Source organism: Lithobates pipiens, unplaced genomic scaffold, assembly GCF_037356315.1.
Source record: "Lithobates pipiens isolate NorthernLeopardFrog02 unplaced genomic scaffold, aLitPip1_a1.2 Scaffold_22, whole genome shotgun sequence".
Taxonomy (NCBI): Eukaryota; Metazoa; Chordata; class Amphibia; order Anura; family Ranidae; genus Lithobates; species Lithobates pipiens.
This window is the reverse complement of record NW_027507784.1, coordinates 20712090-20731004: the sequence shown is the minus strand read 5'-3', so window position 1 is coordinate 20731004 and position 18915 is coordinate 20712090. Positions and strand designations below refer to the sequence as shown.

At 44.5% G+C, this 18915-nt stretch overlaps 2 protein-coding genes across 2 annotated transcripts in view; one reads left to right on the top strand and one right to left on the bottom strand.

The window, feature by feature from the left end:
* LOC143923384 (uncharacterized) overlaps positions 1–18915 on the bottom strand; it is a 931140-nt gene that overhangs the window by 411674 nt on the left and 500551 nt on the right. The gene's annotated exons all lie outside the window — the stretch shown is intronic.
* Positions 3883–18915, top strand: part of LOC143925169 (uncharacterized) — a 278795-nt gene continuing 263762 nt past the window's right edge. The window contains exon 1 of the mRNA XM_077449782.1: positions 3883–4097. Coding sequence (XP_077305908.1) covers positions 3883–4097 — 215 coding nt within the window. The remainder of the gene's footprint in view (positions 4098–18915) is intronic.

Sequence of the window (18915 nt, the reverse complement as noted above, 5' to 3'; positions counted from 1 at the left end):
GCCTTCAGGCTTTCTAAGGGCGTAAATTTTTGATTTCACGCCTCACTACCTATTACAGTTTTGAAGGCCATAAAATGCCAAGATGGCACAAAACCCCCACAAATGACCCCATTTTAGAAAGTAGACACCCCAAGCTATTTGCTGAGAGGCATGTTGAGTCCATGGAATATTTTCTATTTTGCCACAAGTTGCGGGAAAATTACAAACTTTTTTTTTTTTTTTACACAAAGTTGTCACTAAATGATATATTGCTCACACATGCTATGGGCATATGTGAAATGTCACCCCAAAATAAATTCTGCTGCTTCTCCTGAGTACGGGGATACCACATATGTGGGACTTTTTGGGAGCCTAGCCGCGTACGGGGCCCCGAAAACCAAGCACCGCCATCAGGCTTTCTAAGGGCGTAAATTTTTGATTTCACTTCTCACTACCTATTACAGTTTTGAAGGCCATACAATGCCAAGATGGCACAAAACCCCCACAAATGACCCCATTTTAGAAAGTAGACACCCCAAGCTATTTGCTGAGAGGCATGTTGAGTCCATGGAATATTTTATATTTTGCCACAAGTTGCGGGAAAATTACAAACTTTTTTTTTTTTTACACAAAGTTGTCACTAAATGATATATTGCTCATGCATGCCATGGGCATATGTGAAATGACACCCCAAAATAAATTCTGCTGCTTCTCCTGAGTACGGGGATACCACATGTGTGGGACTTTTTGGGAGCCTAGCCGCGTACGGGGCCCCAAAAACCAAGCACCGCCTTCAGGCTTTCTAAGGGCGTTACAGTTTTGAAGGCCATAAAATGCCAAGATGGCACAAACCCCCCCCCCAAATGACCCCATTTTGGAAAGTAGACACCCCTAAATTTACACTAGTGAGACTAGGTAATAAATGGCGGGTGCCCTGAAACTATAAAAAAATAACTAACCAACCAGCGTCACCTGTAACAGTTATATGGTGATCACTGGTGAAAGGGTTAACTAGGGGGCAATCAGGGGGCTTTATGCGGTAGTATATGGGGGTCCCTGGCGCTATAAAAAGCTGCGGCGAACCTAAATACCTACCTGCCTAACTAGCGTCACCTGTGACACTAATACAGCGATCAGAAAAACGATCGCTTATTAGGCTGGGTTCACACTGGAGTGATGCGGGAACGCCACGAATCCGCGGCGGGTTCCCGCATCGCATGCCTCCCGGCGGCAGTTCACACTGCCCTATGCGAACTGCTAGGAGTGTCCGTGAAATGTTAATGACACCCCCAGATCAGTTGGCATATCGCAGTGCGATCTGCAAACTCGGATCGCATGGTGTGAACACCCATGCGATCCGATTCTGCTGCGGACCAAAAAAAGGGTCCCGTGCAAATTTGCGGCGGGTGCGGCGAATGGCTGAACTCGAATCGCAGAGATCGGATGTGATTTGCACTGCACTGCGGTGCGAATCACATCCGTTCTCATAAACCGCTGCAATGTGAACCCAGCCTTAGTGACACTGGCGACGGGGGGTGATCACGGGGTTAAACCTTTATTGGGGGGGTTAGGGGGGTACATTAGAACTAAAGGGGGCTAACCCTAACTGCCCTAACAGTTATTACAGTCACAAATGACACCAATGCAAAAAAAAAAAAATGCATTGGTGTCACTGTGACTGGGGGGGGCAGGGGTAATTGGGGGGGTGATAGGGGGGTAAAGGGGGGGTGTGAGTGTGCCTGGCATGTTCTACTGTGTAGTGTAGTGTTTGTGCAACTCACCGATGCTCTCTCCTCGGTGCCGGAACGAAAAATACCGACACGGAGGAGAGATTACATCACTTCCTCTCCTGTGTTTACATTACAGGAGAGGAAGTGATGCAATGCTTCACTCCCATTCGTCAGGAGCGATCGCGAGGGGGTGGCCATGAATAAATGGCCGCCCCCTCATCCCCGATCGCTCCTGCATGGATTCCGACCGCCGCTGGCACCGGGGGGGGGGGGGCCCGATCGGGAAGGCAGGGACGTACATGTACGCCCATATGCCTGCCCGTGCCATGCTGTCGACGTACATCGTCGTGCGGCGGTCGGGAAGTGGTTAAAGGGGGTGTGGCAGGGGGTGTGTCCTATGTTGCATATTTTTGGTAAAAGGTGTCTCTCATCCCCATCTCAGAATGTTGGAAGGAATGTTTGAAGTTATGGGCCACCATCAGGGGGGTACAGGCAGTACTCAAGTAAGGGGCCAGAGCGACCAAAGGGGCCTGGCTTGCCAGGGCCCACTCCCCATACAGCAGCACATGAAATAAATTGATCTGCACCGCCGCTAGTCTGCACGGTACGCGGCCACTATATAGCCTCCTTTCACTAGCACATCCCCCCCCCCCGCTGGTAGAGGAGTGGAGAGAAGCTTTACATGCAGCCCGAGACTCCAACCCCCCCAGCGGGTGATTGCGGCCAGCACTTGTTCCTCTTTCTGACCCTGCTGAGGAGGAGCCTGCTGGCTGCTGCTGGGTTGCTTTACAATGTGATTGGCTGGGACAAGGGGGCAGGGGGTGTGGTCAGCTCGTCAGCATCTATCTGCATGCACCCAGCCCTATCAGGTGCATGCAGATAAATACCAGAGAGCAGCCTGAAGGGTAAGTCACAAAAGTTTAGTGTGTGCTGCAGTGGCGGCTGGTGAAGTTTTAAGATGGGGGGCACAAGACCCTGTCCCTGCATGTTTGGCCCCTCCCACTTCTCATAAGCCACACCCCTTATATAGAATCCACATCATATATCAGGCTGCACATTATACACAGGGCTCTGTACATCATATACCAGGTTGTACATTATACACAGGGCTCTGCACATCATATACCAGGCTACACATTATACACAGGGCTCTGTACATCATATACCAGGCTACACATTATACACAGTGCTCTGCACATCATATACCAGGCTACACATTATACACAGGGCTCTGCACATCATATACCAGGCTGCAAATTATACACAGGGCTCTGCACATGCGCGCTAATGCTGTTGGGTGCACGCGGCTAATGCTGATGTGCGAGGCACCAATGGGCACACGCGGGTGAACGGTATTGTTAATATATGCACACGAGTATGTGCATGGGTGGGTGCGCGCGAACGCGCAGTATGACAAATCTTGGCACCAAAGGGGATATTTAAAGGGACCTGTCACCTTGCCTCCCTGCTGTCTGGTCTACAGAGTTCCTGAGAGACCACCCCCCCATTATTACCTTGTCTTTTACCTGATTCCTGTTACCCAACTTGCCTCTGACTACTGTCTGCTTGCTGCCTACCATCGACCCCGGTCTGGCCACAATGCATCCCCGCCCAGCACTATCCATCCATCCCTCTCCACAATGCATCCCCATCCTCGCCCAGCACCTTTCATCCATCCCTCTCCACAATGCTTCCCCATCCTCTCCCAGCACCATCCATCCATCCCTCTCCACAATGCATCCCCATCCTCGCCCAGCACCATCCATCCCTCTCCACAATGCATCCCCATCCTCGCCCAGCACCATCCATCCATCCCTCTCCACAATGCATCCCCATCCTCGCCCAGCACCATCCATCCCTCTCCACAATGCATCCCCATCCTCGCCCAGCACCATCCATCCATCCCTCTCCACAATGCATCCCCATCCTCGCCCAGCACCATCCATCCATCCATCCCTCTCCACAATGCATCCCCATCCTCGCCCAGCACCATCCATCCATCTCCAGAATGCATCCCTGCCCAGCACCACGTGTGAAAGGGGCCTAAGAGTTCAAGTAGCAAAGCAACATTTAATGGTTTACATAAGTGTTGCCTTATATAGAGCATGATTGGTTTTGCAGACAGCTTTTTCTTTCAAGGTGAAAGTGAAAGTATTTCAGATGGTTATGGCAGATGACTAGAGACAGGAACAGAACAGAGAAGGCTGCCAGGAAACTGAAACAACAGCTGAATTCTCCGAAAAATCACCTCCCAAGGATCCACAGTAGCAGCAAAATGGAGCCAGAGGAGTTAAGAAGCAACAATGCAAGACCTGCAAGAGCTGACATTGAAGCAAACTCTACAGATTATGTTACGGTAGAAGAGGGCGAGGGACTGGAGAACAAAAGGTGAGGAGATCACAGAACCTGGGGGGTGTACAACAAAACTGTGTACAATGTTGTTTGCAGATAACATAAATAATAACTATTTATTGATATAGGAGTAGTGGTGCGCTGTACAGAGAAATATGTAGATTCTCAATAGTGATGTGACTTAACAAAGTATGAAGTTAGATTCCAGCAAGGTCAGCAATGGTGGCCAAGAGAAATAGAATGTGTAGTAAAAATATGTGTGTAAAATAAGTTGATTTAGACTACTGGCACATCTATGTGGCAAGGTGAGTATGCTATGGTAATTATCATATGATCTCTTGCATCAATAAAACAGAAAACACTTTAACCACTTGCTTACTGGGCACTTAAACCCCCCTCAGTCCCAGACCAATTTTCAGCTTTCAGCGCTGATGCACTTTGAGTGACAATTACGCGGTCATACAACACTGTACCCAAATGAAATTTTTATCATTTTTTTCCCACAAATAGAGCTTTCTTTTGGTGGTATTTAGTTACAGCTCGGAGTTTTATTTTTTGCTAAACAAACAAAAAAAGATGCAAAAAAACAAAAAAACAAAAATCATGTTTTAATAGTTTGTTATAAAATTTTGCAAACGGGTCATTTTTCTCCTTCATTGAAGTGCGCTGATTAGGCGGCACTGATAGGCTGCATTGGTGGGCACTGATGGGCTGCATTGGTGGGCACTGATGGGCTGCATTGGTGGGCACTGATAGGCTGCACTGGTGGGCACTGATAGGCATAGTTAAGGCGGCACTAATAGGCACAGATAAGGCGGCACCGATGGGCACAGATAAGGCGGCACTGATGGGCAAAGATGGGCACAGATAAGATGGCACGGATGGGTGGCACGGATAAGTGGCATGGATGGGTGGCACGGATGGGCACTGATAGGTACCACAGATAGATGGGACTGATGGGCACTGATAGGTGGCACTGATAGGTGGCTCTGATAGGTGGCACTGCTGGGCACTGATGGGCGGCACTGCTGGGCACTGATGGGCGGCACTGCTGGGCACTGATGGGCGGCACTGGGGTGCAGCACCTTTGAGGCAGATTTTGGGTGGCACTGTGGGTGGCACTGCTGGGTGGCACTGTGGGTGGCACTGTGGGCACTGCTGGGTGGCACTGTGGGCACTGCTGGGTGGCACTGTGGGCACTGCTGGGTGGCACTGTGGGCACTATGGGCACTGCTGGGTGGCACTGACAGGGGGGCACTTACTTTATTTCAGGATGGCACTGCGGGTGGCAGGTGGGCACTGGCAGGGGGCAGGTGTCCGCTTGAATTGCTGGCCGTGATCGGGACTGATGTCCCGAACACGGCCGCCGGCGATCGGCTTTTTTTTTTTCTCCTCGCGCTGTCAGCGCGAGGAGGAATACTAGCCGATTACCGACTCCGTTTTATCACATGATCAGCTGTCATTGGCTGACAGCTGATCACGTGATAAGGGGTCGGGATCGACCCCTTACACGGATCGGTGATCAGGCGAGTCTCACGGACTCGCCGATCACAGAGCGCGCCGCGCGCGCCCCTCAGGGGGCGCGCAGGCCGCTCGTAACCGGGACGACGTCAATAGACGTAGTCCCGGAAATGTAGGTCCGCGCTAATGCCGTCATTTGGCAATAGCGCGGATCTGAAGTGGTTAAACAAAGAATAGAAAATAATAAAAAATAGCAGTATCATATGGTCATATATATATATATATATATATATATATATATATATATATATATATATATACGTGCAAAATGTAGCAATATCAGGTGAATAAAAATGCTAAATTATGTGACCGTAACGTAGTGCTATGAACCGAGTCTGGGTAAAAATATCAATTTTACATATCCATACAAACAATACGTCTAAAAAAACTCAGATAAATATAAATTTCAGATATAAATGTAGATCAGGGGAAGAGGTAACCAACCTCAGGGGACTTTTAAGGGTATCGATAATTACATAATATAGAAAGAACCCCATAGGGATCAGACACAATAGACCAAAGATAAAAAATCTCAGAAATGTATTACAAAGAAAACAGAAAATTGACAAAATTTGCTAAAAAACACCATGTGTAAAGACCCATCCAATGCACAATGATTTTGAAGAATCACTTTTGAGCTCAGTCAATATGATACGATGCTCGACATGTTTCACTCATAAACGAGTTTCATCAGGAGCTTTAAATATCTATGACAAATGTAATGTTGTATGGATAGACATATTAAAAAAAATTAGATACATAGTACATATAAAAGATATTACAATCAATATTTCCACGAAAAGAAAAACATATATGGGCATAGAATAAACAGGAAAGCAAACAAAATGTATATAATAATTAAGACATCTGGGTCATCAGAGATCAAAAGGATGGAAAATGTAGCTCTCACCTGCAATGGATTCAATAAAAAAATCAGACGATCAATGATAACCCAATAGGATAACACCCAAAAGGGGAAGCCTCAACAATAGATAAATGGGAAACTTCTGGAACTTAATTGCTTGCAGGGAGACTCTCTCAAGTATCAGTCTGAATTAAATAATAACTATAATGAGGAGAATAACATATTTGGAATAGTGCTGCTATAAAAATCGCAAATGTTGCGATTTCTAAGAATGTATAAACGTTAATCATAAAGAAATGTTAGAATTACCTGATAGAATCAATAATGTAGACCAAAAGGGGCAACCATGGCGAATCTATTCTTATATATTCTTTATGATTAATGTTTATACATTCTTAGAAATCGCAACATTTGCGATTTTTATAGCAGCACTATTCCAAATATGTTATTCTCCTCATTATAGTTATTATTTAATTCAGACTGATACTTGAGAGAGTCTCCCTGCAAGCAATTAAGGTCCGGACGTTTCCCATTTATCTATTGTTGAGGCTTCCCCTTTTGGGTGTTATTCTATTGGGTTATCATTGATCGTCTGATTTTTTGTTGAATCCATTGCAGGTTAGAGCTAAATTTTCCAGCCTTTTGATCTCTGACGACTCAGATGTCCCAATTATTATATACATTTTGTTTGCTTTCCTGTTTATTCTATGCCCATATATGTTTTTCTTTTCATGGACATATTGATTGTAATATCTTTTATATGTATTATGTATCTAATTTTTTTCATATGTCTATCAATACAACATTACATTTGTCATAGATATTTAAAGCTCCTGATGAAACTCATTCATGAGTGAAACATGTTGAGCATCGTATCATATTGACTGAGCTCAAAAGTGATTCTTCAAAATCATTGTGCATTGGATGAGTCTTTACACATGGTGTTTTTTAGCAAATTTTGTAAATTTTCTGTTTTCTTTGTAATACATTTCTGAGATTTTTTATCTTTGGTCTATTGTGTCTGATCCCTATGGGGTTCTTTCTATATTATGTAATTATCGATACCCTTAAAAGTCCCGTGAGGGGGGCGCATGCGTGGCATGGGATGGAGCAGCAGCTTCTGAAAAGAGCTCCTGCTCACAGAGAGCTGAAAGCCACAAAAGCCACAAAAACGGGGCTATTATCACCTGCAATCAGCTGTATTCATCTCACCCCCGATAAGTAATCACCTGTGCATGCCAAACGCCAAGAAAAAGGGAAGGAGGAGCAGCCCAAAGCAAGGAAATCTCACTCTTTACTGCCTGAGATCACAAGAGCGCATCAGGATGTCTAAAAATGGCGCTGGCACGCTGCCCTCCTCTTCATCGCCCTTCCCTGCTCAACCACAACCTCTGCCACAGCTTGAATCATCTGCCTCAGAAAACTGTGAGAACTCTCCTCTGACTAAAGCAGACTTGGATGTTAGTCTAGAAGCCATGTGCTCTAAGCTGCTAAATAAGTTTAAAAAGATTCAGAGATTCAGAAGTCCACTAACACATTATCACAGGAGATTGCAGCACTAGGGACAAGAACTGACCTGCTAGAAAACAAGCATGATGAACTGTCCATTGCTTTTAATGACTTATCTAGAGAGCATGAGTCACTTACATCTGCCTTCACACAGTTACAAGAGCATGTCGAAGATTTAGACAACAGGAATAGGAGATCCAACCTCAGGATCAGAGGGGTCCCGGAGTCCATTACAGACTTATCAGTATATGCTAACAAGCTCTTTCACTCCCTGCTGCCTGATCAAAATGTCCAAGCATTTCTGTGTGATCGCATTCACCGTGCCTTAAGAGCTAAACCCCCTAGAGACATTTTGCTTTGCATGAAAGATTTTCTGATTAAAGAGGAAATCATGAGGGTGGCCAGGGGTCTGAGAAACATAGTCCTGGACGGTGTACAACTACAGATTTACCCTGATATCGCACAAGCAACACTGGATAGACGAAGGAAAATGAAAGAAATCACCACAATGTTATCCACAGCAAGGATCAGATACCGATGGGGTTTCCCCTTTAAGCTGATCGTTCCCCACAATGGAACAACCTACATTGCTACCACTGTTCCTGAAGGTCAGGATATCCTGATTAAACTTGGGCTGATGGATGCAGGCAATCTCCCTCGCACCCCATCTTTTTCTCGCCCAGCTCCAATCTGGAACACCCCAGCAGCAAGATCAGACAGACGCAGGCTTAGACATGAAGCTGGAATCCTGAATTTCAATTAAAAACTAGACTGTCTGGATGTTCTGTTGATTCAATGATATCCTCATGCTTAATAGAGACTGACTCTTTTCTTTTTTTTTTTGCTCGGTTCAAACTTTAAGCTTATGGGGATTCCTATGGATCTCCATGTTTAGAAGGTTCCTCTACATTAAGTTTGCAGTTACCATTTCTGTTCACATATTTAGAAGGAAACAATGACATCTACAGACGAGAACTGGTATTACACCCTTTTTCCATTTTTTTTTTTTATTTCGGTCTTCATAATTTATTTTTATTTTTTTTATTTTTTATTTTTTTAATCCACTTATATATACTCTGATTACATCACACTTATCATCAGTCTCCTACAGATAGTATTGTGAAACTAATAATCCTAAATTTTATTTTTCTGAATTCTAAAAAGTCATGCTCCAGCAACTAACTATATAAGTTTAACCGTTGTATACAGAGTACCACCTGTCTTATTCTCACGTGATGAGAACGCCTTTAACCACTTCCCGACCGCCGCACGACGATGTACGTCGACAGAATGGCACGGGCAGGCATAAGAGCTTACATGTACGTCCTTGCCTGCCCGCGGGTCGGGGGCCCGATCGGGCCCCCGCCCGGTGCCTACGGCGGTGGGTATTCGTTCGGGAGCGATCCCGGACGAGGGGACGGCCATTCATTCATGGCCACCTCCTCGCGATCGCTCCCGACGAATGAAAATGCTCCGTGACATCATTTCCTCTCCTGTAATGTAAACACAGGAGAGGAAGTGATGTAATCTCTCCTCCGTGTCGGTATTTTTCGTTCCGGCACCGAGGAGAGAGCATCGGTGAGTTGCACAAGCACTACACTACACAGTAGAACATGCCAGGCACACTCACACCCCCCCTTTACCCCCCGATCACCCGCCCAATTACCCCTGCCCCCCCAGTCACAGTGACACCAATAAATTTTTTTTTTTTTTTGCATTGGTGTCATTTGTGACTGTAATAACTGTTAGGGCAGTTAGGGTTAGCCCCCTTTAGTTCTAATGTACCCCCCTAACCCCCCCAATAAAGGTTTAACCCCGTGATCACCCCCCGTCGCCAGTGTCACTAAGGCTGGGTTCACATTGCAGCGGTTTATGAGAACGGATGTGATTCGCACCGCAGTGCAGTGCAAATCACATCCGATCTCTGTGCGATTCGAGTTCAGCCATACAGATAGTATGGCTGAATTCGTATCGCACCCGCCGCACCCGCCGCAAATTCGCACGGGACCCTTTTTTTGGCCCACAGCAGAATCGGATCGCGATCCGAGTTTGCAGATCGCACTGCGATATGCGAACTGATCTGGGGGTGTCATTAACATTAGGGTCACAGGTGACGCTAGTTAGGCAGATAGGTATTTAGGTTTGCCGCAGCTTTTTATAGCGCCAGGGACCCCCATATACTACCGCATAAAGCCCCCTGATTGCCCCCTAGTTAACCCTTTCACCAGTGATCACCATATAACTGTTACAGGTGACGCTGGTTGGTTAGTTATTTTTTTATAGTTTCAGGGCACCCGCCATTTATTACCTAATAAAGGTTTAACCCCCTGATCACCCGGCAGGTGTCATTTGTGACTGTAATAACTGTTAGGGCAGTTAGGGTTAGCCCCCTTTAGTTCTAAGGTACCCCCCTAACCCCCCCAATAAAGGTTTAACCCCGTGATCACCCCCCGTCGCCAGTGTCACTAAGGCTGGGTTCACATTGCAGCGGTTTATGAGAACAGATGTGATTCGCACCGCACTGCAGTGCAAATCACATCCGATCTCTGTGCGATTCGAGTTCAGCCATACAGATAGTATGGCTGAATTCGTGTCGCACCCGCCGCAAACTCACACGGGACCCTTTTTTTGGTCCGCAGCAGAATCGGATCGCATGGGTGTTCACACCATGCGATCCGAGTTTGCAGATCGCACTGCGATATGCGAACTGATCTGGGGGTGTCATTAACATTTCACTGACACTCCCAGCAGTTCGCATAGGGCAGTGTGAACTGCCGCCGGGAGGCATGTGATGCGGGAACCCGCCGCGGATTCGTGACGTTCCCGCATCGCTCCAGTGTGAACCCAGCCTAATAAGCGATCGTTTTTCTGATCGCTGTATTAGTGTCACAGGTGACACTAGTTAGGCAGGTAGGTATTTAGGTTTGCCGCAGCTTTTTATAGCGCCAGGGACCCCCATATACTACCGCATAAAGCCCCCTGATTGCCCCCTAGTTAACCCTTTCACCAGTGATCACCATATAACTGTTACAGGTGACGCTGGTTGGTTAGTTATTTTTTTATAGTTTCAGGGCACCCGCCATTTATTACCTAGTCTCACTAGTGTACCCCTAAATTTAGGGGTGTCTACTTTCCAAAATGGGGTCATTTGGGGGGGGTTTGTGCCATCTTGGCATTTTATGGCCTTCAAAACTGTAACGCCCTTAGAAAGCCTGAAGGCGGTGCTTGGATTTCGGGGCCCCGTACGCGGCTAGGCTCCCAAAAAGTCCCACATATGTGGTATCCCCGTACTCAGGAGAAGCAGCAGAATTTATTTTGGGGTGTCATTTCACATATGCCCATGGCATGCGTGAGCAATATATCATTTAGTGACAACTTTGTGAAAAAAAATAAAAAAAAAATTAAAGTTTGTAATATTCCCGCAACTTGTGGCAAAATATAAAATATTCCATGGACTCAACATGCCTCTCAGCAAATAGCTTGGGGTGTCTACTTTCTAAAATGGGGTCATTTGTGGGGGTTTTGTGCCATCTTGGCATTTTATGGCCTTCAAAACTGTAATAGGTAGTGAGGAGTGAAATCAAAAATTTACGCCCTTAGAAAGCCTGAAGGCGGTGCTTGGTTTTCGGGGCCCCGTACGCGGCTAGGCTCCCAAAAAGTCCCACATATGTGGTATCCCCATACTCAGGAGAAGCAGCAGAATTTATTTTGGGGTGTCATTTCACATATGCCCATAGGATGTGTGAGCAATATATCATTTAGTGACAACTTTGTGTAAAAAAAAAAAAAAATTTTTTGTCATTATTCAATCGCTTGAGGCAAAAAAATAAAATATTCAATGGGCTCAACATGCCACTTATCAATTTCCTTAGGGTGTCTACTTTCCAAAATGGGGTCATTTGGGGGGGTTTTGTACTGCCCTGCCATTTTAGCACCTCAAGAAATGAGATAGGCAGTCGTAAACTAAAAGCTGCGTAAATTCCAGAAAACGTACCTTAGTTTGTAGATGTGACAACTTTTGCGCAAACCAATAAATATACAATTATTGACTTTTTTTTTACCAAAGACATGTGGCTGAATACATTTTGGCCTAAATGTATGACTAAAATTGAGTTTATTGGATTTTTCTAATAACAAAAAGTAGAAAATATCATTTTTTTTCAAAATTTGCGGTCTTTTTACGTTTATATCGCAAAAAATAAAAATCGCAGAGGCAATCAAATACCATCAAAAGAAAGCTCTATTTGTGGGAAGAAAAGGACGCAAATTTTGTTTGGGTACAACATTGCATGACCGCGCAATTACCAGTTAAAGCAGCGCAGTGCCAAATTGTAAAAAGACCTCTGGTCATTTACCAGCAAAATGGTCCGGTCTGAAAGTGGTTAAATTGCCCCTCCCTTTCTCTTTTTTTTTTCCCTAAGCCTCTATGAAGAATATTCACATGTTAGATTAAACATTGACCCTCTAGATATAACATGGGAATATTCTCATCCTCCCCATTTTTATTTACATACCACATAACTCTATGAGCTGAGAATTGATGCTCTCCCAGTTGGCTGATACATTGCTACAAACTATTCTGCTTTGCACAGGTTAAGTTTTTTTTTTTGATATAGAGAAACCAAAAAAAAAGAAAAGAAAAACATTCAATATATAAAGGGAAATAATAAAAAAAAAAAAAAAAAAAAAAAAAAAAAAAAAAAATAAAAGGTTTCATGTGGCTCTTCACCCTATGACGTCATGATTTTCCCCCACTCAGTTAGAGTGACCCCTCTCCATAGAGGGAGAACTGACTTACAACTGGGATACAAGCTTTTACACACTTTCAAATACTCAATTATATTATTATTGCAGATTATTCTGTGTCGCACTTGTAAGTCATCAAAACTGAGTTTTGGACCGTCCGGTTCTCTTTTTTTTCTCTGTCGGTTGGATCTATTTTTTTTTTCCAACCCCAAAGGTTCTTTTAACTTTCAGATAAGTTTTTTTTCATGTAAGTTATCTAATGTAAAATCATTTTATTATGGTACAATTTTTCGTTCGATTGACAATCTAGATACAACAAACACGAACTGGGCCTCACGGAAGGGTTCTTATTTCGTATACATTTTAAGCTGGCCTATAGCATATATAATCTTCCTCTATCCATACCTCAAATTTTCATATGTTACTTACTCTGTTGCTACCCCACTTTCTAATACCATCCTATGACGATCATAACAATTTCACATAATGTACAGGGATTCATTTCCCCCAATAAAAGAAAAAAAGCCTTTTTGCATTATAAAAGGTTGAATGCAAAAATTGTAATGCTGCAAGAGACACACTTTATGATTGACACTCATCCCACTTACTTCCATAAAGCATACAACCAATCCTTTTATACCACCTATAACTCAAAAACCAGAGGTGGTGCGATATTCTTTCATCATTCTTTCCCCTTAGAAGTCCATCAGGTCTATAAAGATCAGGTAAGTAGGTTTATTATTGTCAAAGGTTCGTTGGCTGGCAGAAATATTACAATTGCAAACTTATACGCTCCGAATGACGCACAAACCACTTTTTTCACACAATTTTTTAATATATTACAACAATATCACTCTCCTCACATTATTTTAGGAGGAGACTTTAATTCAGTTCCTCATCCACACCTTGACAGAAGTAAACAGAATCAACACTCCAGAACATTCTCTAAAACCACCACTTCCCATATTAATGACCTACAATTGATTGATTCTTGGAGAGCGTTGAATATAGGTGCAAGGGATTATACATTTTACTCACACCCACATGATTCATATTCCCGTTTAATTTTATTTTTTGCACCCCGATAATACTAGCCAACACACTGAATGCTGAAATACACCCATGCTCTTGGTCAGACCACCACATTATCTCCCTTAACACCAAATTTATAGGCCTTGCCCCTACTCCGTATTCATGGAGATTGAATGACTCCTTACTATCAGACCCAGCTCATCAACTAGACCTGGCTTCGGAAATGAGAGAATATTTCTCAGCCAATGTCACCCCGGATATCTCCCCCTCCACAACATGGTTAGCACATAAAGCTGTAATAAGAGGCCATTTTATTAAAAGAGCGGCACAATGTAATAGGGCTAGGTTAGAAAAAATTCACTCCCTCACCAAAGACCTTCATAATCTATATAAAGACCATAAACACACACACGTCCCTGATAATTTCAAACAAATTACAACTAAACGTAATGAATTGGACGCTCTGCTAACGTTCAAAGCAGAGAAAGCCCTCCGTTGGTCGAAAGCCAAATTCCTACTATCCAGTAATTCCTACTCTACAATGTTTGCCCGTAAACTCAATCAATCTATAAAACCTACCCATATATGCAAGCTTAAGAATAACACAAATCAGTTGGTCACACATCCTCAGGAGATACTCTCAATATTTAAAAATTTTTACTCTGATCTCCTCTCATCACCTAATCTCCCACTCCCTCCCTCCTCACTTTCCTGGCTGAATAATATCCCTCTCCCTCAATTGAACCAAAACCAAAAGGATACTCTGAATTCTCCATGTTCTGAAGAAGAGTTAATTCAAATTATTAAGTCTCTTAAAAAAAACTCAGCTCCAGGCCCTGACGGTTTTACATCGCTATATTACAAACAATATCAACAACTTCTAATTCCCCACCTCATGAAAGTATTCAATAAGATCCTAAAAGGGGAACAATTCCCAGAGGAAATGTTATTGGCCAATATGTCTCTCATCCCAAAACCTAATAAAGATCACACACTACCACAAAACTACAGACCAATCTCTGTTATAAACAACGATCTGAAGATTTTCAGTAGACTCCTGGCCAATAGACTTTCCTCAATTATCCCCACACTTATCTCCCCTTTTCAATCTGGCTTTATCCCGGGAAGACAAATTACTGATAACATCAGACTAGTCACTAACATTATACAGGATGCAAACTTACGCTCTAAACCCCTTTTAATGCTGAGCCTGGATATTAATAAGGCATTTGACAGTGTCTCCTGGAAATTTTCAGATCTTATCCTTCAAAGATATGGCTTCGATGGAGCATTTGTGCATGCTTTTCATGCACTTTATCACAACCCCTCCACGAGAATTAGAATTCCAGGTTGCAATTCAGATTTTTTCAAAATTAGTAGAGGAACACGGCAGGGATGTCCCCTTTCCCCACTATTATTCGCACTAGCGATTGAACCATTAGCTACATCTATCCTTCTTCATGACGGCATTAAGGGCTACTCCACAACACATAACTCATATAAATTAAGCATGTATGCAAACGATATGTTAATTTTCCTCTCTCAACCTCATGAAGCATTGCCCAACCTATTACAAACGCTTAATATTTTCTCATCTCTATCAGGCTTAACGGTAAACGTTTATAAATCGTTGGGTATGCCGATAAATATACCAACCTCAAACCTAGAATCCCTACGTACCTCTTTCAATTTTTCCTATTCTTTAGATTCTCTCCCCTACCTAGGTATTCACCTTACCCCTACTTTTCTGGATTTAGGGACTAAAAATTACATTCCATTGATACATAAGCTGAGAGCCACTTTAAAAATGTGGAAATCATATAACATTTCATTCCTGGGCAGGATAACAGCAATTAAAATGACACTACTCCCCAAAAGTCTATATTTATTTAGAGCGCTCCCTGTCAGACTTAATAAAGCATTGATTACGAAGTTTCAATCCGATATTAATAAATTTATTTGGTCAGACTCTCACCCGCGCCTTTCAAAATTAATTCTATATAGATCCCAAAAACAGGGAGGACTGGGCCTCCCTGATTTCTGGTTATATTACCTGTCAGCCAGATTAACCCAAATCGCCCAATGGCATATCCCGAACCCAAGGGTTCCATGGGTCGTATTCGAAAAAAAAATCAATTTTTCCATTCGCCCTTTCAAGTTTACTTTGGGGAAACAAAATTCCCAACCCAAAAATTGACTCTCTGAATCAAATTGTCTCTCAGTCTTACCAATTGTGGAAATTGTATAACCAAAAATATAATCTTATCTCCAAAACCCCACCACACGCCTCCTTTATAGGAGACCCAAAACTCCACCACTACCTTCAAGACCCTGCAGATCTTACTTGGTGGATTAATAATAACCTCACATTTCTTTATTGCTTCATTGAAGGCTCAAATTTCATTTCTTTCTCCTCCCTCAAGGCAAAACATCAAATCCCAGAAACTGAATTTAACAATTATCTTAAGATTAAACAATTTTTTATTAAACATTATCAAACCACGCATACTCAAGCTCCATCCTTCTATGAAAACCTCTGCCTTAAATCACCTACAAAACGTGGCTTTATCTCGGAAGTATACTTTAACCTTTCTAACACTACAAGCATAAATAAACTCCCATACATTATTAAATGGGAACAAGAATCAAATTTCTCGTACACTATGGTTAATTGGGATGTTTGTATTAATAATTTGCATAAATGTACAAAATCTATTGCCATTAAAGAAACGGCCTTAAAATTATTCACTAGATGGTAATGCACCCCAATTAAACTCCACTAGTGATGGACGAACTTCCGACGGGACGTTTCGCGAACGCGAAATGCGAACGGACCCAAACGTTCGCGAAACCGAACGTTCGCCGCGGGCCCCATTGACTTCAATGGGAGGCGAACTTTGCAAACCTTCATGTCGAATTTGCGGCCACGTGGTAATTATTAGGGGGTAAAACGTAGTCCCACCATCTGGACAATGACATAATACATGTATGAGGTGAATTTGGGATCGATAACTACAAGCATTTTTATTTTATTTGGGAAATTGTTCTAACAATTCAGGACTATGGAGCTAATGAAGGCAATGGAGGAGAGGGAAGGTCAGGGACCAGGGTAGGCAAAGAAGAGGGTGCAGGAGATGATCACCAGCAGCGTGACATACCGGAATGACACATGCACCGTGACATACAGCGCTCTGACAGCAGCACCGTGACATACAGCGCTCTGACAGCAGCACCGTGACATACAGCGCTGACAGCAGCACCGTGACATACAGCGCTGACAGCAGCACCGTGACATACAGCGCTGACAGCAGCACCGTGACATACAGCGCTGACAGCAGCACCGTGACATACAGCGCTGACAGCAGCACCGTGACATACAGCGCTGACAGCAGCACCGTGACATACAGCGCTGACAGCAGCACCGTGACATACAGCGCTGACAGCAGCACCGTGACATACAGCGCTGACAGCAGCACCGTGACATACAGCGCTGACAGCAGCACCGTGACATACAGCGCTGACAGCAGCACCGTGACATACAGCGCTGACAGCAGCACCGTGACATACAGCGCTGACAGCAGCACCGTGACATACAGCACTGACAGCAGCACCGTAAGCAGCCCCAGGAGGAAGTCAGCACAGCACAGGGATGGTGTGATCCCCTCATAATAAGAACCCCCAGGAGGAAGTCAGCACAGCACAGGGATAGTGTGATCCCTTCATAATAAGAACCCCCAGGAGGAAGTCAGCACAGCACAGGGATATCATAAGCAGCCCCAGTAGAAATATGACACCGCTCAACCTCTTCAAAGAGGAGGGTAGGGGCATATAGTACGGTGTGCTTTTTTGGGTCAAGGAAGTGAGCCAAATGAATTAAGAAGGTCTGTGTGCTTGATTAAAAAAATAGTTTATAGACATATACATGGTCTACTGGTCACATGTGTTGAATTCCTCCGAGATCCATGCCTCATTCATTTTTAGAAATGTGAGGTAGTTAACACTGTGGTGAGCTAGGCGAGTACGCTTATCGGTCACAATCCCCCCTGCTGCGCTGAACGTCCTTTCGGACAGGACACTGGATGAGGGGCAAGCCAACAGTTCGATTGCAAATTGGGCAAGCTCTGGCCAGAGGTCAAGCCTGCCCACCCAGTAGTCTAGGGGTTCATCACTCCTCAGAGCGTCCACATCGGCCGTTAACCCAATGTAGTCGGACACCTGACGGTCTAGGCGTTCCCTGATGCTGGATCCGGATGACACCTGTCGATGGGTCGGCTGAAAGAATGACCTCATATCCGAAGTCACCAACACATCTTCAAACCGGCCTCTTCTTGCAGGCGCTGTTGGATTGGTACCCGCAAATCCTTCTCTGGGAGTGGGAATTGCTCCTCTGCCAGCGCACGCAAAAGCAGAATGCAGCATTTCTCGAAGCAAGGCCTGGAAGTGCTGCATTCTGACAGCCCTCTGCGACGGCGGTAACATTTCCGCCATTTTGTGTTTGTACCGGGGGTCTAAGTACGTTGCCACCCAGTACTGGTCCTTGACCCTCATGCTTTTTATACGGGGGTCCCTATTAAAACACTGGAGCATGAAGGCCCCCATTTGCACTAAAGTGGAAGCGGTGTGGTGGCCTGGCTCCTGCTCATCATCCAGGATAATGTCGTCCTCTTCATTCTCCTCTCCCCATCCTCGCACAACAGGGATCCCAGAAAGGTTTAAAGCATGCTCTTCTTGCTCCTGCTCATCCGCCCCGGCACCATCCTCCTCTGACTCCTCATCAGACTCCTGTTGTTGACTTGTCTCAGATAGAGTAGCCCCCCCTGGGAATTCATCCAGCATTGCGACTTCCTCATCTTCCCGCTCCTGCTCCTCCACAGCCTGATCAATGACACGACGCAATGCACGCTCCAGAAAGAAGGCATAAGGTACCATGTCACTGATGGCGCCATGGCTGCGACTGACCAGTTTGGTGATCTCCTCAAATGGCCGAAGAAGTCTGCATGTGTCGCGCATGAGCAGCCACTGGCGCGGTGAAAAAAAACCCAGCTCCCCAGAACCGTTTCTTTCGCAGAGTTCATACAGGTAGACGTTAACTGCACGTTTCTGCTGGAGCAGCCTATCAAGCATATAGAAGGTTGAGTTCCATCGCGTCGGGCAATCGCAAATAAGACGTCTGACCGGCAG